The sequence below is a fragment of the Lepidochelys olivacea genome (genome assembly GCF_965140295.1).
Source record: "Lepidochelys olivacea isolate rLepOli2 genome assembly, chromosome: 8".
Lineage (NCBI taxonomy): Eukaryota > Metazoa > Chordata > Testudines > Cheloniidae > Lepidochelys > Lepidochelys olivacea.
Window position 1 is genome coordinate 81162002 of NC_140418.1, and position 25764 is coordinate 81187765.

At 38.5% G+C, this 25764-nt stretch overlaps 1 protein-coding gene across 22 annotated transcripts in view; it reads right to left on the reverse strand.

Moving 5' to 3' along the window:
- ADGRL2 (adhesion G protein-coupled receptor L2) overlaps positions 1-25764 on the reverse strand; it is a 477785-nt gene that overhangs the window by 93185 nt on the left and 358836 nt on the right. For all 22 annotated transcript variants that reach the window (XM_084636460.1, XM_084636456.1, XM_084636463.1 and 19 more), the window contains one exon: positions 597-810. In XM_084636460.1, the coding sequence (XP_084492586.1) occupies positions 597-810 (214 nt within the window). The remainder of the gene's footprint in view (positions 1-596; positions 811-25764) is intronic.

The following is a 25764-nucleotide window of genomic DNA, read 5'->3' on the forward strand; positions in this document are numbered from 1 at the left end:
GATGCAATTTCTGTGAAGCTTTTTTACAGTGAGTCCCTTTTATTGGTGCTACATCTCATACCCTGAAACTAACAGGGCGACTTGCTGAACGCTGGAGTGATAGTAATAACTGCTGAGCAAGACAGTCAGAAAGCAGTTTTGTCCTCTAAGAGGACAATGCTTACACCCTTTCCAAAGAACTGACCTGACTGTACAGTTGTTTTAGTTTGATATGTTTTGTAGGTGAGCAGAGGGTCAGCTATTGATTGTATTGATAGCGTTTAGAAACTGCTTAAACATGCAGCAGCCATTTGAATACTTTTTGAGTACAGTTTGACTTCCTGAAAGACGAGGATACAGTGACACTTCAAAGAAGTGAAATGTTTCATTCTCCTTGCAATCACCTGCCTGATTTCTCACTTTTATCACAGAGACTATAAAAGGAACTCAGAAAGATTTGCTGGTAGCTAGCTTCAATTTCTTTGTAATATTACTAGATAAAAATTAGAAGGATATTTGAATAATTTTTCCATAAGAGAAAATGTAAATCAGTACATATACAATGAGTAAATTAATCGTGCGGTACACTTTTGGAAAAACAGTAAATGCATTTTTACCTTTGTGTCATAATTTTGTAGGCATCTGGGAGGAAGCATTCTGTGTTTTCCATCTGGAAAGGGTCGGCATCACAAATCTTGTCATCTGTCCGTCCATAATTAGCACTCTCTATCATAATAACATCACTTCCTGGACACCGAAGGTCAATGGAGTAGCCCTCACAAGACAGTTCCCTCCTAACTAAACCAAATGGTAATGCTGCTCGGCTGAAACCTTTAAAAAAAAAAAAAAAAGGAATCAAATTAGAACAATGAGAAAAAACTGACAAAAGGAAAACACTTTCTGGCATATGCATGGATGTTACACTTTCTGTCCCATGCTCAAGGAGAGGAAAGTAACACAAGCCATTACAGATGTTTTTTATCACATTCACAGAACATAGCTTTTGGAATTGTAATCATATTAGCCTAATTACAAAACATCTTTAAAAATATCTGAATGTTTTCCAAAGATCTAAATTCACATTGAATTGGTCCAGGGTCTGCCTTTTACAGGCAGTGTGCAAGATAAATACAGTAATGAGGTATTGCCAGGCATAAGAGAAAATCACAGAGTGAAGAAATGTTTTCAGAATTTCAAAATCATCTGGTGGTTTCTTCTGGATTCCGCACATTCTGAGCTTTAATTTAAAAAAATATTACAAAGTTAAGTTTTCAGCCCTTTACACTGAAAAGCTACTGTTTTTACAGTGTAAATCAATGTGCTGCTGCTTTTTTATTGCACATTTGCAGAAAACTGAGCTAAACAACAGAGGAGAATTCTTCTCACAACCAACTCACATAACTGCCAAGTTTTCAGAGGCAGGACCTTAGGGTGGAGGCTGGCAGCTCACGATCCTCCATGTTAATAACCTCACGACCCCCTGAGGGGTCCCGAACCCCATTTTGAGAACCCCTGGAGTAGATGAAGAAGTTGATTCGGTGGGAGTTCCAGTAAGGGGAAGTGCTTGGTGCAGCTGAGTGTGTAGTGGGCAGTGGCAAAGGCAACTGATTGGGTGAGATTGCCAGCGTCAGGGAGCCAGCTGCAGCGAGGTCAGTCTACTATCAACACTGGGGCACAGCTGAGGCTGATTGACTGCAAGTACTGATTGGTGAACGGATGGAGCTAAACTACTACTTGACCCAGCAGCAGCCAGCACAACACATCCCACACTGCAACTGTGCTTGATCCTGCTTCCTGCTCCCATGTCTGCTCTGGCCCAACCTACTCTTGTGCCTACTCCTGCTTGCTTCCAGCCCATGCCTGCTCCTGCCTTTATCCATCCTGGACACCCTTGGCTCTGACCCCCGGCTCTGCTTCTCGACCATGTCTCTGGCTCACCCTGGGCTTGGGCATTTGGCTTCTGACCTCTGGCTCTGACCCAAGATGGGGGGGGGAGGGGGGCCGTGCTGGCGCTGTGTGCTTGGGGCAACTGGCTGAGTGGTGAGGGGGGTGCCTGACTGGAGCAGTGGGTGTGCATTTGGTGATAGGATGGAGGTGTGGCCTCAGGTGTGGGTTCCCTGGTGATAATGGTCTTTGGGATGGCAAGAGGGCCTTATGATTAGCACCTTGCCAGGCAGCTACTTTGCCCCCTATCTAGCTATTCAGATCCCAGCCTGACAAGCAGTCTGTAAGAGTGAGGAGCAGGCAGAGATGATGAGAGTCACAGCTAAACAATGTGAGGGAAAAGCATTGCCTCAATCTCGGTTCTCACCCTTTGTACCTCTCCTCTCTCTTTGAAATGCAGCTTTTCCTTTCCCAGGGATGTTCCATGTCCCAAAGGTGGCCCCCATGACATTTTAGCGTACCTACCTATGCCATTTTGCATAAACTAACAGCACATTACTTGAGTAAGAGCACTTATGAATAAGTATGTAAGTAATTTCTGCAGAAGTGTGCTGAAAAGTTCCTGCATCCAATCAGGAAAATTCACCCCCTTTCCTCCCCAAAAAATCCTTCATTAATTTGGGGAAATCCTTGTTTTTACCCAAAAAAAAAAAAAAAAATCTGAAATCTTCTTCTGTCTGAGAGAATTCCTTAAAGCAAATCATTCCATTGAGAGTTTTGAAGTAACATGCAATTGTCTGGGCACCAAAACCTAGGACTAGCTAATTCAATGGGAAACCTTTTGTCCTTTACATCAGTTCTTTATGCAGTCAATGTAGAGCGCTAGCATAAAGTAGCTATATTCTGCTATACCAGGGGTTCTCGAACTGGGAATCGGGACCCCTCAACTTATTACATGGGGGGTCACGAGCTGTCAGCCTCCACCCCAAACCCCGCTTTGCCTCCAGCATTTATAATGGTTAAATATATTAAAAAGTGTTTTTAATTTATACGGTGGGTTGCACTCAGAGTCATGCTATGTGAAAGGGGTCATCAGTATAAAAGTTTGAGAACCACTGTGCTATACATACAAGATTTGACATAGACCAGATTGCTTTGTCTCCCTGACACAAAATTTGAACCCATCATCATATTAAATTGTGTGATACGTTAGATGATGTGATAAGACTAAATAACAACTTCTTTAAAAAAGTAGATACTTTTCAACAGCACCGGAGATTTTTTTCCCCCCAGCGTTCTTGTAAAACTAGTAACACACTCTAGCACTGTTATAGTTAAGATTCCATAAAGATTTCTGGCATACAGTAAAGGGTTAGGTATTTCAATATTTACCCATCTTTGGTACTCTATACATTTAAAAACAAACATTTCTCTCCCTTCCATAAGCAAAACATTTGGAATAATATACACACACAGTCATTATTACACACACACAGTCATTATTACACACACACAGTCATTATGTGTTCAGAAAGATTTTTGGTTCATACATTTATTACACACATGCAACACAGCATGTGAACCATTTGGTATAGTCTACTTTAAATATGGCATATTACCGGGGTGACCAAACAGGCGGAGGAAGAGAGACAGCGTAAGGGGCTCTGAGAGCCGCACTTCCACTATAAAAGAGACGCGGTTTGGCCACCACTGGTATATTGTATTAATATGATCGGCATAATTATTATTTATTTACAGGCGCTCTCACACTGTGTTATGTGTTTTCCAACCAAACACAAAGAATGCCCAGTTTCTGCACCATAGAGTTTATAATAAATACATTGTAACAACAATGCATAGCTAAAATGAAAATGAAGACAAACAGACAAAGAGCAGGTGGTGTAGCATGTGCCATTTTGGGGCGTTTGGATGGGGGTATGAAAGAGAATATTCCCAAGTCACATACATACTGGTTTCTTATAATCGTGGTACCAGAAGTATGTCTTTAGAAGGGAATCAAAAGCAGAAAAAGTAGTGGCTTTGTGGATCTTTGTGGAAGAGTGTTCTGTGCAGAATGGAAGAAAGCACAGAGATGACTGGGGGCAAACTGGAGGATAGTGGAGTAACTGGAGGAGCAGAAGAGACAAGAGGTGGCAAAAAGGACAAGGCCAAATAAGTACAGATGGGCAGAATTATGTGGAGCTTTAAAGGAAAGGACAATAATATTGAATATGATGAGGTGGAGAAGGAGAAGCCAATGGAAAGATTTCTTTAAATCTTTAAAAAAAGAAAGATGGTCAAATTGACGGGCGAGAAAGTGATCTTGGCAGTAGTATTTTATATGGACTAGAGAAGCACCCTTCCTATTGTGTTAGTAATCTGTGGATTAAAACTCCCATTGTATTGAGATGATGAGCTGTAAGATCTCCAAAAGACTTGTTTCTTTTAATCATGTCAATCTGTAAGCACAGTCAGTTTACACTCATACATTTTAATATTTATTAAAAACAGAAGAAAGAATGGTACACTTTAAAACAAAGAAACTCCAAATTAAACTTTCATATCATCCAAAACTCATGCCCCTATGTTTGACAGAATGTATGATGCATAGCATCAAACACTAATATTAGATCTTTGCTAAATCTAGTCAGAATGGGCCAAGATAAAACCAGAAGGTCATGCATGTTCTCTTCTGATACACAAGTGTGATTCAATTACAGTCAACATATTTTGATCCAAAGTATATACACTTTAGCACCATGGCCCCAGCCGTGCCAGGACTAGCAATAATGCTGCCGATGCATTCTGTGATTCTGAAGAACGAAGTCATCCAGCACAAAATAGGGAATTACTTAATTCTGCCTCTGCTGCCGGCTTTTTCCTGTGGCGTCCTGGCAGTTTGCAGAGGAGTGTTAGAAGGGCCGAGGGTGCTTCTGAGGGAGGTTAACTGACATAGTGTGGCTGACTGAGCACAATAAGTCACTCCGTGTTTGCAGCATCAGGTCAGACACTTCTATCGTTACAGGGATGGTACTGAAAACCATGCTACATTATCTATGATGAATACAGATCGTTACCCTCATTTATATTTGCAACAGGAAATATACTGAATCCTGCAAATACTGTACTGACGTTAGCTAACTGCAAATCTTATATCTAAGGGAAGTGGCAATTGATTTAAGTATCATCAATTGTACATTGACCTAGATTTCACCTCCCCATTCCCTACATGCATTGCTCTATATTGGGGCTCACATTTCAAAATAATAGACAAGCTAACGTCAGGTCACTCACTGGGTAACAGAGGACGCTCAGATTATATTGTAGGATGCTACTCTGCAGAGAGAGAAGGCAGTAAAGCAGTGTGTTAGACAGGGACGTCCCTCTATGGAATTTTTACAACACAATCGCCATAAAGAAAGCAGTAAACAAAAAAATTAAAAGTCCTGTGACAAAGCTGATGTGATCTTTATTCTAAGCTTCGTTTATAATCTTTTTCTAGCAACAAAGAAAAAATAAGCATTTCAAGAAGCAAAGTGTAATTCAATCCATCTTGCAACCCTGACAATTGAAGAAAGAACTAGTGGGAGGCCTTGTGAGTGAAAAATCAATATTGCAGCTTTGTGCCGTGCAAATGTGAACACTGCCAAATAGCAGTGCTTAAGGTAAAATGAACTATTTTGCTCCATTTTCTCCTCTCTGAATAAATGATTTTGAAAAGATAGCTTTTTTTCCAGTGCTATAAAATGTCAAGCAATAACGCTCTGTGCTTTTGGTGAATGATTGGAATAAATACCTCTTGGCAACAGGTGCAGTGACTTAGGACTGAAATACATTCACATTCAGGAGATAACTCCTGATAAACTGATACAGGATGGAAATTTGAAAGACCAGGGTTTTGCATCATTTCAAAGCATTTTACAAGTAAGTATGCTACTCTGTCAATAATTACTATTGTCACTAGCAACTTTATATCTCAGGTGCACTTCTCGCCATTAATGTTTTGAACACACTGCTTTACTAATCAATTTCTATTCAATCTGCTGCCTGGATGAAACAGCTTTACAGTACCATGCGCAAACTATTTTGTTAGACTGCAAATCAAAACAAAACAAAACAAAAATCAACTTTCCTTGTTGTTTTTGCTAATTGCTTCAAAGCTAACCCTGTCATGGATGACACTGCTCATGCTGTCTAAGGAAGCACAGTGCTAGCTGATTGATAGAATATCAGGGTTGGAAGGGACCTCAGGAGGTTATCTAGTCCAACCCCTGCTCAAAGCAGGACCAATCCCCAATTTTTGGCCCAAAACCCTAAATGGCCCCCTCAAGGATTGAGCTCACAACCCTGGATTTAAGCAGGCCAATGCTCAAACCACTAAGCTATTGTCAAGGACCTATACATTAGTGGGGCTGTGACTGCAAGCACAATCTAAACATTAACACAAGTAACAGCCTATTACCAACTGAAGCATATGCTACCTCTGACTCATTTGCGTTTATATATGTTAATCAGATTTCTTTCCTACAATGGAAAGGAGAAAAATACTTAATGAGAAAAAGAACAAGGTTTCTGTCATACTGAACACTCAACTTATAAACAGTTTTCATGGCAAACATATGCCTGTTGCACGTTTTACTTGCTCAAAGTTCAGGTGAGTGTATTCATTACATCTGAAATAATAAAATAAATCTGCTCTTCTGAGATCATGTTTACAGTTTCAAGTAAGGCTAAAAGTAAGTTAATGTGGATTTTTAATGGCAGCATGCATTTCTTTGTGCCATATCTATCATTGAGTCCATAGAATAAGTTTGTAAAGAAACTTTCCCCACTACTTATTCCTATTTAATTACAAACTGAAGTACACATGGCAGAAATCTAATTTGCATGCTCTGCTTTACTAAGTAGACATAGTGTGATCCACACGATGCTAAAAACCATTTTACAGAAGTTTACAAAATGTCATGTTCTGCCTCATTTACCATCCTGTTGTCAAGCTACTTAATTCAATTAAAGAAATAGTTTGTCTTTAAAAAGATTATCTAAATTAATAAAAGCACAAAGAGAAGTTAATAATACAGTTTTGTGCCCACTAGCATACAATCCTTTTCAGTTGCCAATATTAGCAGAATATGACAAGCTTAATATACAAAGATTTTAAAAAATAGTTACCTTGGAATTTTTCCCCATGCAAAGAAAAAACAAAAAAGAGTAATATTAGTGGCTACTATGAGTACTACTTGCTGTTAGAAGCAAGGAACCTTGATAAAACTTAAATCACCAGTAAATCTTCCTGGAAATACAAAATTATTCTCAGCGAAAGAGTGCAGTCACTGAAGGTACTATGAACATGAAACAAAACTAACCAGGCACATATATATATCTGTCAACAATGAAATGTCACTTTTTGTGTTATTTGGCTCTTATGGAAAGGTCTTTCGGAAAGAGCACATCTTTTCAAGCAGAATGTTTACAGCTGTCTCTCTCACAATCTTTTATTTTATCAAATCATGAAATACGATTCAAGTTCTAGACAAGACACAGTGATGCATGTTGAGCAGAATTTCAATAATACTTGTTAAACAAATGCAAAGCTTGATGAAAAGGTTCTTTTATTATCCAGTAAAAACGAGATAGAATGGATCAGAATATTTTGTAATTCTCCACTGTATAAAAAGGCAGATACATATGAACAACTGTGAGTAGAATCCTTCTCCCTACTTCTTAGAGAATGTGTTACGTGTGTAGGTGTGAGAAAGAGAGATGAAGAGAGAAGAGGGGCAGAGGGGCAGTTTACAAAAATTATGGGAATTCATATCATGGGCTCAACAAAGCATTTGTAAAGTCATGCATAAACCCCTCAAAATCCAGGAATTCCTCACAGGATCAATCTACCACCACCACGAAGGGTAGTCTCTCTGCCCCTCCAACCCCCCACTCCCCCCTTTTTCTTTTTCTTTTTTTTTGCACACATGGCACTGTATATTTTATACAGACAAGCACGTTATTTTGTTAAACAGCTTCTAAATTATCCAATACTGGTCAACAGATCATGCTTGGCAGTAGCAAATACCACAAAGATAATGGCAATTTAAATGACAAGTGTGCTATCTAATTCTAGCTTCTAAGGAAAAAATCGTTCTGGCAAGCATGTCTATTAAAAGATTACATAGGCACAATAAGAGCTTCTGATACTACTCAGAGGTCTGGAGTTCACAGTACTCAGCTCTTATTTCACTGAAATCCACTAGATAAAATGTAAACAGTATGAATCAACGCCACTGTAGACAACAGCCAGCTGTTCCAATGCAGATAAAAATATGCAGAAAATGACCCCTTTTTAAAATTGGTTGTCCTGCCATCATCTTCATATAGAGAGTAACGTTTTCACATCAGAGATGGAACAAAGGAATGTATCTAAAAGAGCATCTAGAAAGAATGGATTATTCACTGATGAAAATCCATTTTAATAGTCCAACTAAATGTAAAGTATCCTGTTTCAATTTTTAATCGTTTTTATCTGATTGTTAAAAATGATCTATTGCATAATTTTGAGGAAAATACATGACAGCAAAGGCGTATTTATTATTTGAACTTTAATTAAAAGGTTAAAAATCCCAATATACCACCTGATCTTTCAAACCTGTACCCACATGAGTTGTCTTTACCCTGTCATTCAAGGAATAGTTCTACTTGAATGAATTACTCTAATAAGTAAGGGCTACTGGCATGTGTACAAGAGTGCTGCATCAGACAATTAGTAATGACTGAACAAGTTATCTGACCCCTTATTTTATTTTACAATACCACTATATCAAATCTGGAAGCCTTGTCTCTTTGAAAATAATGATGTGCACTTACTAGCAATTTTCGTATTCAAAGCACTTTACAAACATTAAGTAATTAATGACAGCTTTTCTCAACAAACCCCTTAGATTAAAGGACTGAAAAATTGAATTATTTTAATATGAAGTCTAGAAGTCATTTAAAATTTTGAAAACATTTGTCAAATTTTAGTATATTTCAAGGTTTGCTGTAAGCAACATAATTACAACAGCTGGCAATTTTGTACAGTCATATAGTATATTTTGTGTATACATAAACATATAGTACGGAAGCCTCCAACAGAATACTGAATTCTGGCTTCTACTTCACTGAAGTATATTAGAATCTTCCTTTCATGATCCTTCTCCCCTGTCGTTCTCAAAAACAATCCTATTAAGCTCTATTATGCAAAACATGATTTTTGAGGCCTACCAGATTTCTGCACCAGGAATTGGCTGGGCAGTGGAACCTATTTCTTTACTGCAACTGTGTCAGTCCCTTCTGCATATGGTTAACTAGGGTGGATACCTCATTTAAATTCTCCTAGGCAGATCTCTCCCCTTATTCAAGAGGGCCAAAAAACTGGCTTTCCATGGCAGCAGACTTAATTTTTTCTTTCTTTAAAACAGCAAGAGAAAAGAGTGCTAGATTGACAGCACCGTAAACTGAAGTCCTCTAATCATCCAGAACAAGTACAACCGTATTCTGAAGGGATCACTATTGTGGATAAACAGACAGACTGGTCTTCATGACCATTTATTTAATCCTTCACCTCCCTGCTGCAATTGCCACAAGGGTGCTAATTAACACCACACTGTGGTGGAGTTTTTTGCACTTGAATGTGGCTGCAATGGAATTTGATTGAACCCACCAATTAATTCAATAAAAGCCACCAAACCAGGCACTTGACACTGGCAATTTCTGATCACTGCCAACTTGTGGTACATAGGAATCACGTGACCTAAAGGTGAAACACTCAGAATCACACTGTAAATAGGCATATGAAGTATTCAATCCTCACCCAAGGCCAAATTTTATGCTCAGATGCATGTACATCCGACATTTATTTCAATGGGACTTGCAAGCATCTGAGGGAAGAACTTTGTCCTCCAGGTTTAGAATGATCCCAGTCTGAAGCCATTCATCTATCTAGGACACTCCCTTCCTTTTGCCAGTTTGGTGCCTGTTCTCAGGTGACAGGTGTCTCCTTTCTTTTTCTTTACGTCATAGGCACTCGATCTTTTGCCTGCTGAAGGAGGGCACCCTACTTTTCCACCTTAGCACTTAAACACATAGTGTCTTTAAAGCTTCTCAAAGCAAATCAGCCAGAGGGTGTCTGTCAATTAGTCTCTCGGAGCTTATCCCCATGGTTTGCCATCAGTGCACTTAACTGAACATGCAACCTGTCAGGAAGGAGAAGTTTCTGAATTTGGAACAACCTCAGGGTGGACTGAGACAGGGAGGCAAGCCACATGAACGGTTTCTGTGTCATAAATTCTGTGCCAACAGGATTTCCTGCTGAATTGCTTCCTCCACACACGAAGTTGGTAGCAGAACTCAAATATATTGCAATTTTTGTATTTGCTTTAAAATATAATTTCTTGGTAAACATTTACATTTCAAATTCTCTCACCCAGTCTTATTTGCCTGGGAAGTTCTGCTAACCATAAGGTTGGTAAAGAGAAAAAACAAAACATGTCCTTAAGCAACATTCAAAAGCCTCCGCTGAGTTGACTGTTGGACAAAGGCAAAATACCTTTGCTCCCCAGCTTAAAAATTCTCCAGAACTTAAATAAATGAGCTACACACAGTGATGCATGAATGTGCAATCACCATGCAAAAAATGGTAAAGATTCCTTATGAATATGCACATTAGTGAAAGTCAAACCACCCTATAAAAGATCAAAATATTGCTCAGGATGAAATTGCTAGTAATGACTCGTTGCCTTTTGTGTGCATTGGCGTGTGAAAGGTTATATCCTATCGTGCCTTGTTCAGCTTAGCCAAGTTTCTATTTTCAGGATCACATTTAAGGATCACATTCTGATACTCTTACTCATTATGAGTAGTAGCATACTCCACAGTTATCCCATTAACTCAGTACTACTCAACCTGAGTACAGGTAACAAAATATCTGTCCTTACTTGGCAATTACTTTTTCATCATGTTCAGTTCTCATTCAGGAATTGTATTATAATTAATAGAATGACAGGTATTTTCTATATTGACTTTTATGAACAAGGAAATTCACCCCTTAGGCTGTATTTTGAAAATACAGCATGCTACATCCATGTGTGAAAACTGAACTGTAAATACAAGTCCATGCATAGACTACAATATGTGAGTTTACCTCTACAAATTTACTACAGTATTTACCAAAAACACTGTAATATCAGCACTGTAAACTGTAACATTTTTGTACAAGGGTGGGTTTTGTCTTGTTTCTTTTAGAGTGTAGACTTGTGAAACATTTTAAAACTGGCTTAAGTAACAATGGGTATGTGTACATGTCCTCTGTTCTTTTGGTGTGTTCTTCTAAATGTATAGAGACAGTGTGGAGACTATTATCACACGTGTAATTTACAATGAAAAATGTGTTTGGCTTCTATGAAAGCACGTCACTTCAGACAAAGTTAGAGTGCATATACATTTATTATTAGCCTAGCAATACCTCTGTCCATTCACTCTACAGTCTAAAATATTTCTAGTGGACTAGATTAGGAGGAGAAAGAAGAACCCTTGTAAATATCAAGGAGCAAGATCCCACTGAGAAAACTGATAGCCAAAATATAGCAGATATACATTTTTAGAACAAGCAGAAGAACAATTTGAAAAATGTACTTTATGGCAAATGCACAGTCACTTCAGATATTATCAAAAGCAGAATGAGTAGTGAGTAATCTCGAAAAATGCCTAGTGTTAGCCTGAAAGATCAAATAATCTTTTCTGACCATACTGTGTATGAAACAATAACTCTATAGCTTGGAGAAGATACTGGAGTAAGGGGAAATAAGACACCATACAATGTGCCATTAACCAGCTATAGGGTAACTGTAGGCATGTGTCCACAGCGTTCCTCACAGATAGTGAACAGGATTCCTGAGAGAGTAAGTAATTCAAGTCACACAGGTGGGAACTGAACCTAAAACCTGAGAATTCAAATCATGTGTCTTAGCCACAAAACTATCCTCCTTCTGGGTACTCAAATGTGATGGTAATGAGTGCACTAGAAATTACAGGAACTGCTCTTAGCCAGACAGTGTTGGCATGGAGAGCGTACATGTGCTCAAGTGAGAGAGGACGGAAATGGAGAGGGCCCAGAAATAGCCACCCCAAATCCCCAAGACACAATCAAAATAATTTTTCTTATGAATGCATGGGACAGAAGTTCCAGGGTTAATATTATTTACATTAGAAAGTAACAACAAGCACACACTTCAACAGACTAGAGAAAGGAAATGTTTACATATGCTAATATCGTCCTTTTAAGAAGCATGCATCCAACAGCTGATGAATTGAACTTCCAAAACAGTGCATCAATTTATGAAAGAAACTGGAAAGCTGTATGTGAGATATGTAGAAATGTAGGCATCAAATGAGTCCCACAAACTAGACAACTCACTGCACCATTATTACAGTCTGGGAAAATAAGGCAATTTCTTCACAGATTAATACACATTACATATACTGACAGACTTGCCTGCAATTTTGTTTTTGAAAATTCTTGCTCTAAATGTTTGAAGCAAGTATTTCAGAAAGGCAGCCACCAAATATAACAGATGTGACTGCTCCACTTTTTTTCCATCCCAACTAAAACTACACTTTCCTACTGAAACTACTATCAAAAAGTGTGTTCTCAAGACATGCTGTTTAGGTGTACGAACAGTAGGATGGGTTTTGCAAAAAGGAGGGGATAGCTTGTGATCTAATCATCAGGTACTGAATACCTCAACTTCACGGAAATACAAATCCCAGCAGAGCTGATTCCACCGCTAACTGTTCTCAGGCAGGTTAAGTTGAGCACCATTCTGTTTACTCTGCTGATCTTTCAGCTGAGATGTTAAAAAGGGGTTCTGCTCTGCTTAGACAGTAAAGAAACCATGATGCTTATGTACAAGAAGGGATTTTCCCAGGCATCCATAGTTACAGGGAAATGCATCTATTTCTTTGCAATATGCATACTTCTATAAATCAATTGTGACGTATTTTTCACTTCTGCCCTATTTTGACTACGAAGGCCAGAGAGTTAGCTGTTGTAACCCAGCACTGCTCCACTGAATGTGGCCCACATTATCTTGTTCTATACAAACAGAAAAGGAGTACTAGTGGCACCTTAGAGACTAACCAATTTATTTGAGCATAAGCTTTCGTGAGCTAAAACTCACTTCATCAGATGGATTCAGTGGAAAATACAGTGAGGAGATTTATATACACACAGAACATGAAAAAATGTGTGTATATAAATCTCCTCACTGTATTTTCCACTGAATCCATCCGATGAAGTGAGCTGTAGCTCACGAAAGCTTATGCTCAAATAAATTGGTTCGTCTCTAAGGTGCCACAAGTCCTCCTTTTCTTTTCGCGAATACAGATTAACACGACTGCTACTCTGAAACCTGTTCTATACAGTATACTAAATTTTCTGGGTGAGATAATATTTACTGGGGAAAAAAGGAAATACTACTACTCTTTGGAGCTGCTGTACTCAAAAATAATGGGGAAATTTAGGACAAAGCAGAATCTAATTACCCCAATTAGGCCCTGATCCTTCACCATTAAAGTCAATGGGAGATTTCCAATGACTTAATGAATGCAGGAGCGAGCTGTTAGAATTTGGTCAGATCACCCAGGCTCAGAACCAGTGTGCTCAAGAAAAATGCAATGGGACCATTAATGAGCCTTATTGTTCTGTTTCATCTAAAAAGACAGTGTCTTTAGCTGCCAGTTCCCCTTATCAACACCATGGGACATTGGTTTAGTATTGATTTAGGACTTGACACAAAGGCCACTGAAGTCACCTTTCCACCTATTCAGGGTGTCTACATTTAAAACGCTGCATGCGCTGCTGTAGTACTTCCATGTGGACACTCACTGGTTCTCCCGTCACTGTAGTTAACCCACCATCCCGAGAAGTGGTAGCTAGGTCAACAGAACAATTATTCCTTCCATCCAGCACTGTCTACCCAGGAGGTTCGGGCAGCAACACTACATCTCTCAGCTGTGTGGATTTTTCATGCCCCAGAGAGATGTAACTATTTCGATACAAGTTTTAAGTGTAAACCAGCCCTCAGTGGGCTTTGAAACTGCCCTACGAAAAGAGAATGCCACCTCCTGTATCACTTACGAACATACCCTGCATTCCAGTCCAAATTCTGACAAATGGAGGACCTTGCTTAATTTAGGAAATCACAATTCAGTGTGAGATGGCTAAAAGATGTACACATAATGCATAGTGAAAACAGAAATGTTAAATACCAACCCCTAATTAGTAAACCAGCACATGCACCTATAAAGCCATGACATCCTCAGAACCAAGCCATTTCAAATCATTCCTTTGTCATTGATTGGGACACGTTAGGGAATCTTGTGTAATTTGCATTTTATTGTATGGAATGCAGCAGAAACTTCATGCCGAATATGTAATAAAAAACATGCAACCCAGCAAAGCAGTTTTCTTAAAAATTTATTTAGGAGGCCGCAATTTCAGCCTCGACAGACAGCGATAGAGGATTTCCAGTGGTATCTGAATAAAAATATACATCTTATATAAATGATTATGTCTGAATAGATAATTAAATCATTTTTAAATTTACAAGAGATTATGCACCATTGATCACAATTTGGTCTAATTTTACAATTCAGGAAATATATATCTGAAAAAACACTTGAAGTAATTAGAAATTCACATTTAACTGTTTCAGAGTAACAGTCGTGTTAGTCTGTTTTCGCAAAAAGAAAAGGAGGACTTGTGGCACCTTAGAGACTAACCAATTTATTTGAGCATAAGCTTTCATGAGCCACAGCTCACTTCATGTTTATAACATCTCTGACTGACTATACAAGTAACTGAGTCTTTGGTCCAGAACACACAGAGTTCCTGTTCAGATGACAAAGTGTCCACCTTAATGAAAAAGTAAAATTAGAAAACAAATATCCATTTATATCTATATTTACATATTCTTAAGGGTGGCTGAAAAATATTACTATACTCAGCAAACAGAAAATAATTTGAAACACTAAACTGCAAAACGAGGGAAAGAAGCTGGGTCAGGGCACAAACTATTTTGTTTTCCTACATATCTGAAGAAGACTGAGTAGTGTCACCTGTTGCAAGCCCACACGTTTGAAAAAACCTGGTGGGGAGGGGGAAGAGTGAGCACAGATGTCTATTATCCTTGTTAGTAAGTGCAGATTAACAAATCATCACCCAGTATAATATCCTTTGGATTTCAGTTAACCGTTGTCTAAGCGACCTGCCTAAAATTCCACAAAGCTAAATGTGAGCCTAATTTGTAGCTGTTTCAGAGTAACATCAATTTGGGATAGTTGCAGTGTAGTCATAACAATAGTGCTGGGGTATTCAAATTTGGAAGGGATGGAAAATGGAAATGAAAATCCCTCTCCCTAATTAAATCACAGAACGAGGGTTTGAAGTGGTAAATAATAAATCACAAAGAATCCTCAATCTGGTTGTCAAGGAAACCAGTATGCCTCTGCCATAATTGCTGTGAGCCCCATCTTGCCCTTTTTGACACCAAGCCTTATCATGCATTCTGGTCAGAGACTGAGAAAGTAGCTTTTCTATTCCTCTCAGGCAATCACGTAACATGCATTGAGCTTCACTGAACAGGGCCATGCTACCACACAAACCTTGCATTCAGCACCATCCTTTTCTTATCTGTAGACAGTAATTAACTAGTATAAGCTCCTGTATATTCCTATCAACCCTCATATTAGAAATGGGACTGAACTAATTGACAGTGCTTTGGATGGTCTCAGCAGCTGTATTTACTAGAAAGGCCTCCTTAAGTTATTGTTGGAAAATCTTGAGCCTAGTTATCTTGGTCTGTGACAAGTCCTGGGAATCTCCTGTTTCTCATTGTTTCAACCCCAGTCTGAAAAACATCCACTAGAAGTGGTGACTGACCAAGCTCTGATTTTAGAGCAGTTATGTAGGGATGATCATGAAAAAGATGACCAGGAAAAATTAAGCATACTCTACAGTAAGTGAAACCATGGTGCTTAAAAACCAAAACCAAATAAATATTAAAGCTAATCTGTTGCCCTGTTATATGGGAAGCTTAAAGTATGGCTTCTCTCTATTCTCCCCCTGTGACAATCACTTTTCATAAATATAAGTCTTAGGGTGAGTAAGTAGCTAAACTTTATCTTTTTTTTGGGGGGGGGGGGGGAGGGAGACTCCTACATCATCAGGGTTAGGGCCAGCTGGGGTTGTAGCAGATAAAGCTACTCCTAAGAACAGTAACCCTAAGAGATGAGAAGTGGGGAGGAAACTCTATTTGTTCCCCACCCCATCCCCAGAAATTCTGTGCCAGTTTTCAGAGGAGACACCCCCAACTTTCGAAAGAGAGGAGAACTGCAGAGGGGCTAGGTACGTGCACCCATGATACTACTTGCCTCTCAGGAACCTGGAGCAGACAGAAAGGGGGAAGGCAATATTAGGGGGAGAGAGAAAATGCTTCCTGCTAGGAATCAGAGAAAGAGAGATTGGAAAGAGATCTGGAAAGGAACATTTGCTGATTCTTCTCCATTTGCTGGTTATTGGTTTCCCCTTAATCCTGCCCCTCTCTTACAGTTCAGCAATCATTCAGCTGTCCTCCCTCACTATCCCTATTATTGTGCTTCTCTTTCATCTTCCCTCCCTTCATTTAAACACCCCTCTCTCACTCAGACAATCCCTCCCTCCCCCCCAGTCCAACACCAGTCACTGACCACCAAAAAAAACATGCTCCTAAAACTAAGTTTTGTAATATAAACAAAACATGTCAAGATAAACAAGATGAACTCTGACTACTTGACCTGTTCACTGTATAACTTTCCCTCACTCTTCATCTCTTTCTGTCATTTTAGAGTGCAAGCTCTTTGGCACAAGGACAGTGTCTTTCCTTCATGTTTTCACAGTGCCTAGTGCAGAGGGGCCTCAATCTTGGTGGGGGCATTTGGTCACCACAACAATATACTGGTAACAACTTTAAAATTGCAGGAAAATATGGAACAAAGTGATATAATAATAGTTTTTTTATTTATTTATCCATTGTTGTGCTTATAGCAGCTTGTTTCCCTTTTTAGATATTGCAACATGCACAAAGAACAGCATAATTAAACTTGTTCCATCTTCAGAGAGAAGTAAATATAACCACATGTTGACAGCTACTTCCTTCTGTCTATTCATCCACTTGTTTATTTAGCTTTATTGGCTCTACCAACTGTAATTGTTTTGTCTGTCTGTTGGATAAGCCAAGCATCTCAAGATAAGATACAGTACAGAGCACTGGTTTTCTACTGCTGTAATGTTCAAGTATCCCAGCAATAATGAGGAACAATGGGTAAAATCTTTGTTCTAAATCTTAGCTATGACGAGTACTTCTGTGATTAAAAGATCTGTGAAACAATGGGATGTGCAAGCCAAAAGATGCAGTAAATTCTGATTCTACGGTAGGCTTCTCAGACAGTTTGCCCATATTTGTTGTTAAAAGAAAAATCTGCTCCCAGGAAATGAGATGCATATCAGTCACAGGTTCTCCTACTCATGTACATTAATTCACTCATGCTTGTCAACCGTCCTGATTTCCCAAATCTTTGACCTTCATCCCAGAGCAGCTGGAACTGAAAACAATGTTTGCCTACAGTTCTTCACTTCTGCTACTGAAGGCTGCTACTGTCGGTGCACTTGCTGCTCTCCCCAGCTGTCTTCACAGGTCATGTGCCTGTTTCCTCGGTTCCCACTCTAACGCCTGGTCTACACAAGGTTTTGGTACAGCTTTAGCTACGTTAGTTTAGATGCTAAGGCTATTTCTACACCGGCACTTACGTTGATAAAACTTTTCTGGTTCAGGAGTGTGAAAAAACACACACACCCCTGGACAACAAAAGGTTTAACTAATAGTGTCGGTGTGGACAGCGTTCTGTCAACGGGAGTGGCACTCCTGGTGATGAAGCTACCACCCCTCGCCTCTCTCCGGGAGATAAAGAATGGCTCCACCACACACCTTACAATGGCGCGGCTGCAGCAGCACAACTGCACTGTTGCAAGGAGTGCGGTGTAGACAGCCTAATATGATGAAATCTGTGCAACTCCCTAACCTGCACCTAGTTATACCCGTAGAAAGGTGCTTGAATATGCATAGCTTAGTTTAATAAATGTATGGAAATACTCTAATGAAAAGCTGAGTAGTCATTTCATCCTAAACAATCCATTATCTTCCCTTTTCTTACCCCCTCCAAACACATTGTACTCTAACCTGTCTTCAACTATAGCAGCTGTTGTTGGTAACGGAAGAGCAATCCCCTACACATATAAAAATTAAAGTTCACATTGTCTGGCTAAAACATGTGCATGACTATGCCTAACCAAAGTTTGCATAATAAAAGGCCGGTCCCAAGCTTGTATTGTACGATTTGGGTACAAACATGTTCCTTTGGAATACACATTTGTAGCATGCATGGGAGAAAATACAAAGACCTTTGTCTGATTTTTACAGCTAACTTAATATGACATAATTTAGCCAGAATTTTATTCTTATTAGAACAATTAATGACTTCTTATTTTGAACACCATGACAGCAACACTTCCTTGTGTGTTTTTTGCTTTCTTTTAGAATCCTGAAGGCTACACAGGTTTCCATACCAATTTATTTTTCCTCCTTCCAAGAGTTTCACATTCCATGAGTACCATACCAGGTGTCATATGGCTGGTTTTCCCAGTGATACAATATGCTATATACAAGGAGATCAAAATGATCCATACCTTGCACCTTCATAATCCACTGTGAAAAAAATACCCTGTTGGTAGGAAGTTTTTTCAAACAGATATTTCTTAATCTACACTGTTTTCCAGAAAGAAAAGGAGTACTTGTGGCACCTTAGAGACTAACCAATTTATTTGAGCATAAGCTTTCGTGAGCTACAGCTCCAGGTGGTCAATTTGATTTGTCAGTGCTTTACAATCTTTAGTATTCCCTGTTAGAACAGCACTGTATCCATCAATTACTGTATCCAGGTCCTCAATTTTTCTCTTAGCCTCCCACGATCCTGAGCTGAAGCTTTCAGAATTCTTACCCATTGCAGCAGCATAGCCTGAATTGCTAAACATTTACTAATATCCTCTGAGTTTTTAATAAGCCACTGTTATATTGTTTGATTAAAAAAGCCTCTTTGGTATCAAACCACAAGCAGGCAGGCCTGCCTCCTAATTGGTGGACATCCTAGAGTGAAGTATAGAGGACTCTCTGCCTTTCCCTATCTTGTATGACAGACACAAAGTCTCTCTCTTTCTCTCTCTTAAAAGTAATTAAAAGAAACCACTTGCAAATCATAATAAATAAGAGAGATCATGTGGGGGGAAATTATATCTGCTAGCTTGATTTGCCTACATGAGTACTTCCTTCCCCAGTTCCCACTATAGTTTTTCCTCCTAAGACATTAAGGTAAGTGTAAAATATACTTTTTTTGTTACAAATTACCAAACATTTCTAGAAAAAGACTGCTGGAAACCAAACAGAGATAAAAACTGGAAATGCTTTGAGAAAGATTGGCTAGGACGCTAATTGACTCATAACTCTTCTGTAGGGCCCCTGACTGGAAGACTGGAAGGAGATAATCATGTGTTGCAACCAATCCCCCAAACAGCAAACATGGTATTCCCCTTCATGAAAATTGCATGTACTCTATACTGAAGGGAAAACTGTGGAGGCAGAAGAATTTTAGATTGACATTTTTCTTTTTTGAACTCCACTACCAGGGCCTCTGGTGGCATTAGAAATATTTTCGTAATCCACCATTCAAAGCAAAAACAAACAAAATTGTTTAGTGTCGGATTCAGGATTAAAAAAGGTAACAGCTGTGCATTACTTGTGTAATTGTAAAGGTCACCACTGCTAATGATTTAGAACAACAAAAGGGCTCTCCTCCTTACTCATGCTAGTTTTATACACATAAACCAAAATGTCGGCACGTCTACATTCTTTTTTGTACTTTATTTTTCAGTCTCTTATTCTTGATGAGCACCACATTCCTGCTTGGGACAGTCATCTCCAGCTAGATCGATGTACATGATCTTAGGCCCAACCACTACAGAATTTTCTAGCACACATCAAGGTAGGAGCTAGAGCTACCTCAGACGTGGCTACTGGCATCCCCATTTGAAGCTTTTCCAATATCTCATTCTCTGTGTGGGTTATAAATCAGCCATCCTCTTAGACAAGCTGCATTCACAAATCTATCTGAGTCTTGTCCAGCAGGCGTTACCAGAGCTATCATACAGTACATCTGCTTTTACCCTTGCCACCACAGGACAAGTTTATCACTCATATGAAATAATATTGTGCCTGCTGGATTGGGGCTCAGAGACTCAAATGGTCCTTAAGTCTGGATCTCTGAACTGCTCCAGAGCCATCAAAAGCAACTACCCAACTCAAGTAGAATAATTCAATGAATTGTGATGGATAATTTCAACTCTCTCTGAAACATTTAAAATTCTCACTCTCAAGTGGTTTCTATGAGTTTCAGCAAGTGACCTTTGCAAAGTGTAATTTAGAGAACAAAAACAAAAATTACCTTGTAAATTAAACTGCTTCAACTAGAATCTGTTGTGACCACAGTGCATATTAACATGGCAAGCTCTCACAAAAATGTCTTTTCAAGTAAAGAAATATATTACTTGTGTGTTCAAGTATAGAGCTATAAACCATATGAGACCCTATTTATTTCAAATTTCCCATGATGCCATTTACTCCAGCTTTTAACCTTTTATGTGACATTGAGCTATTTTATAATCATAAAGTAGTAGAAAAAACGACCTGCTAATTTGAAAGGGACACATTACAACGTCTCTCCCTGGTGCTATAATTTTTTTTTTTTCCCCAAGACAAACCAGTTGGAAAGTGACCATCTGCTAGGGTGTTAGTACTATTCAAGCAAAGTAATGAACAAAATGTCCTCCTTTCCCAGCAAGAAAAGGAACATTAACTGAAAGGAATTCAGGAAACAAACATATGAGGTTAACAGACTGCTTCACCACAAAGTGAAGTTTCCATTTCTTTAATTATTGTTAAATCTAAGGACTACAAAAAGGATGATACAGAAAGTAACACTGCTGGACATTATGCTCCACATACAACAGTACAAGAAATTTTGAACCTTTACAGCAACAAAAGTTAGATGATCGTAACTGAACTTCCCATTTTTTGACTGCTAAGCCATGTGGAAATGCATGTTGTATACAAATAAAAAAAATCTATTATATACTTCAAAATAAACAACGCAATTTGAACTCTGGGTGCATTTTCAATATTGAGCAGTAATTGCCTTCCCCCAGCTTGTTTTAGTCTTATGGGTTTTCAGTATTTCAAATCAGCTGAAATAGGTGAGGGAAAGGAGAAAGACTTTACTGGACAAATTTTCAAGGCAGCCTCAATAAATCTTTCATATTTGTATGTGCAAAACCACCTGTATTAACAGTCAACACAGAGCTTCCAGCACAACTGGGCTCCAATCTTGGTTAGCATTTCTATGTGATATTATAATACAAATAATAATAATTTTGTGTACATAAAGTTCATCTATTGCACATGCATATGTCAGTGCTCAGAAAGCATGCACAGTTGTTTTCATGTGTAACTCTGTATATACATAAGTGGATAAAGTCTGACCCTAAAGGGCACATAGAACTATAGTGTGCTATTTCTCAAGGTTACAAAATAAATTGTTCTATTTTAGTTTTCAATCAAGATGTTATTCATCTCTGTAACTTCTCAGCATATTTACAAAAAATGCCATTGAAGACTTAAAAGACAAAATTAATCTTGACCATGTCTTGATGTTTAAAACATAAGTCAAACATGATGTTTTAAAATGTACTATATAGTTACTTTTTATTTTGCAGCATAGTTTATTTTAAGGGTCCCGTCGACCCAAAAAACAGCATCAAGTAACCTAGGCCTTATGTAGGTCATACACCAGCAAAGCAGGACATGGTAACACCCCACATCAATGTGTCAAATAAATGTATAGGACTCATTGCTTCCCTTATTTTTAAATTCATAACAATAAGGCAATAAGGCACTTTATGCAGTGGTATTTCTCAGGGAAATGGTAGAATAGGTGTCTTATGAGAAAGTAGAAGTGGCCAGACAAAATGTTCCTCACAGTCGAAATAGCTACAATTTGTGACATAGCCAGTAATGGGTACTGCACTTCTGGGACTGTTAAACTCACTCTCCTTTCAGACTTATAACACTACACAAGATACAATAAACACAGAAATACGATGCCTATTGGGTGTCTACTTAAATAGTTTCATACCTAGCATTTTTTCTGCCCTTTCTACTTGAATTTCTTTTCTTCCTAAACCTCCTTGTCAGATATGCTCACAGAAATTGAAGGGAAGAAGGACATTACTCAAAATCTATCTTTACTACTGGGGCAGATATCTGTGCCACTATGCAAGATGAAGAACTGATTTAAGGGGAAAGTTTCAGCCCAAGACAAAAACTACACAATTACAGAAACTAAGCAGAAGAAAGTGGGCTCCTCCAAAAAATGTTAGATACCATGCAGAATTTAAGAATCATAAAAATGGATCCACTTCAGTTTAGACTGCGTGAAACACAATCAGTCAGAAAGTGCATGCCAGATTATACTAGAAGCGCATCTTACTGTAAAGACATATAATTATTGGTCCCTACTTCATTCAAATGATTTTATATATGGAAAAGCATTAATATTCTTTTTTGCCATTCTACATATTTAATTGAATTCCATCAATACTTGGTCAACTAAACATTTTGTTTAATTTTGAAAGGATTTAAAAAACATACGTCTGACTTGACCCCTTGCCCGTTTCTCCTTAAGGCAAACCAATTTTATAACCAGGATAACACTAGAGGATGAGCATTGTTGGGGAGTTGCTCACTGTGCCTGTCATACCCCGTTAATGCAACTTTGATTTGCCTTTGTTCTGACAGTAGCAAACAGCTGCTTGTAAATGAGCCACAGTCCCTGGGCTGCCTCCCATTATTCCACACTTTTGTTTGACAAGGTCACTTGCTGTGGGGATTTTGGGGAGACAGAGTGTGCAGCCTATAGAATTAGAGTTAAACCACAGGCAACCCAGCTTGAATGCTCTTTTTTTCCCCCCATAGCACCAGAAAAGTAAGAATAACAAAGAGAAAATCTTTAGTTCTGTGAGCAAACTTTTTTTCTCTAGTGTCGATTTCATAATCCTCAAACTATTTTATAAAAAGAAAATCATGTTTCCATAAATTCCTTTTCATTCACAGCTATACGGAAGTTATATTAAGAGATGGATTTAATTACAAAACAGGATTAACAAAATGCAGATTAATATTATATTGTTCGTCCCCAGAAGCAATATGAGACAAAGTGATTCCAGCTAACTGCAGCCATAGCAAACACTGCAAGGAAAAGACTAAGATACAATCTGAAAGGTTTATGTCAGTTTCTGTGGGAATGTTTATTTTTGCTTTGAGCCAAGTTTGGGGTAGAAAAACTAAACCTCCAGTAAAAAGAGTCTCATAAGCAAAATATTATGTTTGCTGCTCTTTTCATGAATAGCAGACATTAATATGGCTTGCAAGTTTTATAGTTTTGAATCTTGCTATTAAAATGCAAAATCAGTATCTAGCCAAAGTTACTGATGTTATGAAATCCTTCCCATCTTTGATTTTTCAGACTGACCAATGATATTAAGGAGAGTGAAATCTGTCATTGGGGTGTCCCATCCCTTTGTGCCAATTATTATTGCTTTTGAAGCCATCCAGGAATAGGGAATGCATGGCAGATACTCAAAGCAATGGCTGATATGATGGGAGGAGACAACCTGTGGCAATTTTCTACCATGAATGAATCATAGTGGAGTCCTTTCAAAATTTATGGGTACAGAAAGGGGAGGTCCTAGCTTAAAATAAATCTGCCAACTTCTTCAAGAAGGACCATATAAAACAATTAATGGAAATCAGTCTAAAAGCCCTTCAATAGCTGTCACCTGGCCTATCCAAAGAGACATTCCTGATGATTTTATTCTTTATCTCATCAATCCAAAGAGTAATTGAGCTCTTCCTGCTCACTGCCATTTCTATCCTAAACAAGTTTTTGTCAGGCCACTAGAAAAATGTTAGATACTCACATCAAGTAACATACTTAATAAAAATGATGCTGCATCTGCATTAAAAGTAGAAAGCCACAAAAATTACCTTTCAACATACTAACATCTCTGTAGTCTTTGACAAATTTTGGCAAAAGAACAGATACATAAAATTTGCAAGCTTCACAGTAAAGTAAAGAAACTGGCAGGGAATTCTAGACAAGTTCTGAATGCATTCTCAAAATTCTGAAAGGGGAAGATTATGTTTGTAACCACTAAAAAAAAAAAAAATCAGCTTTTTAAGCTCTTTCGTGTTTCGACTAATCCATTATATCTCTCATTCTTGGCCGTAAATGCTTCACCAGTAATTTAAGTTCAGATAAAATGGTCTTTCCAAGTTTCAATCAGAACTACTTCCTTACTGACATGTCAAGGTTCCTCCCCCACTCTGAACTCTAGGGTACAGATGTGGGGACCTGCATGAAAAACCTCCTAAGCTTATCTTTACCAGCTTAGGTCAAAACTTCCCCAAGGTACAAAATATTACACCCGTTATCCTTGGACTGGCCGCTACCACCACCAAACTAATACTGGTTACTGGGGAAGAGCTGTTTGGACGCGTCCTTCCCCCCAAAATACTTCCCAAAACCTTGCACCCCACTTCCTGGACAAGGTTTGGTAAAAAGCCTCACCAATTTGCCTAGGTGACTACAGACCCAGACCCTTGGATCTTAAGAACAATGAACAATCCTCCCAACACTTGCACCCCCCCTTTCCTGGGAAATGTTGGATAAAAAGCCTCACCAATTTGCATAGGTGACCACAGACCCAAACCCTTGGATCTGAGAACAATGAAAAAGCATTCAGTTTTTTACAAGAAGACTTTTAATAAAAAATAGAAGTAAATAGAAATAAAGAAATCCCCCCTGTAAAATCAGGATGGTAGATATCTTACAGGGTAATTAGATTCAAAAACATAGAGAACCCCTCTAGGCAAAACCTTAAGTTACAAAAAAGATACACAGACAGAAATAGTTATTCTATTCAGCACAATTCTTTTCTCAGCCATTTAAAGAAATCATAATCTAACACATACCTAGCTAGATTACTTACTAAAAGTTCTAAGACTCCATTCCTGTTCTGTCCCTGGCCAAGACGACTACAGACAGACACAGACCCTTTGTTTCTCTCCCTCCTCCCAGCTTTTGAAAGTATCTTGTCTCCTCATTGGTCATTTTGGTCAGGTGCCAGCGAGGTTACCTTTAGCTTCTTAACCCTTTACAGGTGAGAGGAGCTTTCCCCTGGCCAGGAGGGATTTCAAAGGGGTTTACCCTTCCCTTTATATTTATGACAAACCACTAAAAAAAAAAAAAATCAGCTTTTTAAGCTCTTTCGTGTTTCGACTAATCCATTATATCTCTCATTCTTGGCCGTAAATGCTTCACCAGTAATTTAAGTTCAGATAAAATGGTCTTTCCACGTTTCAATCAGAACTACTTCCTTACTGACAAAAAGTATTTATACTATATTTATTTAATGACATATTTTAAATAGTGTGTATTCCAACTGAATCATATTCAAATTATCCAGTGCCAACAAGAATTCACGTAACAAAGAAGAATCTAATGGTAATCGATTATGACAGCCCTCACTTCCCAACAAAGCACATTGAACACACTCTAGTAGCTCACTATTAGAGTACAGGACAGGAGATTGCAAGCCTCATTTGTATT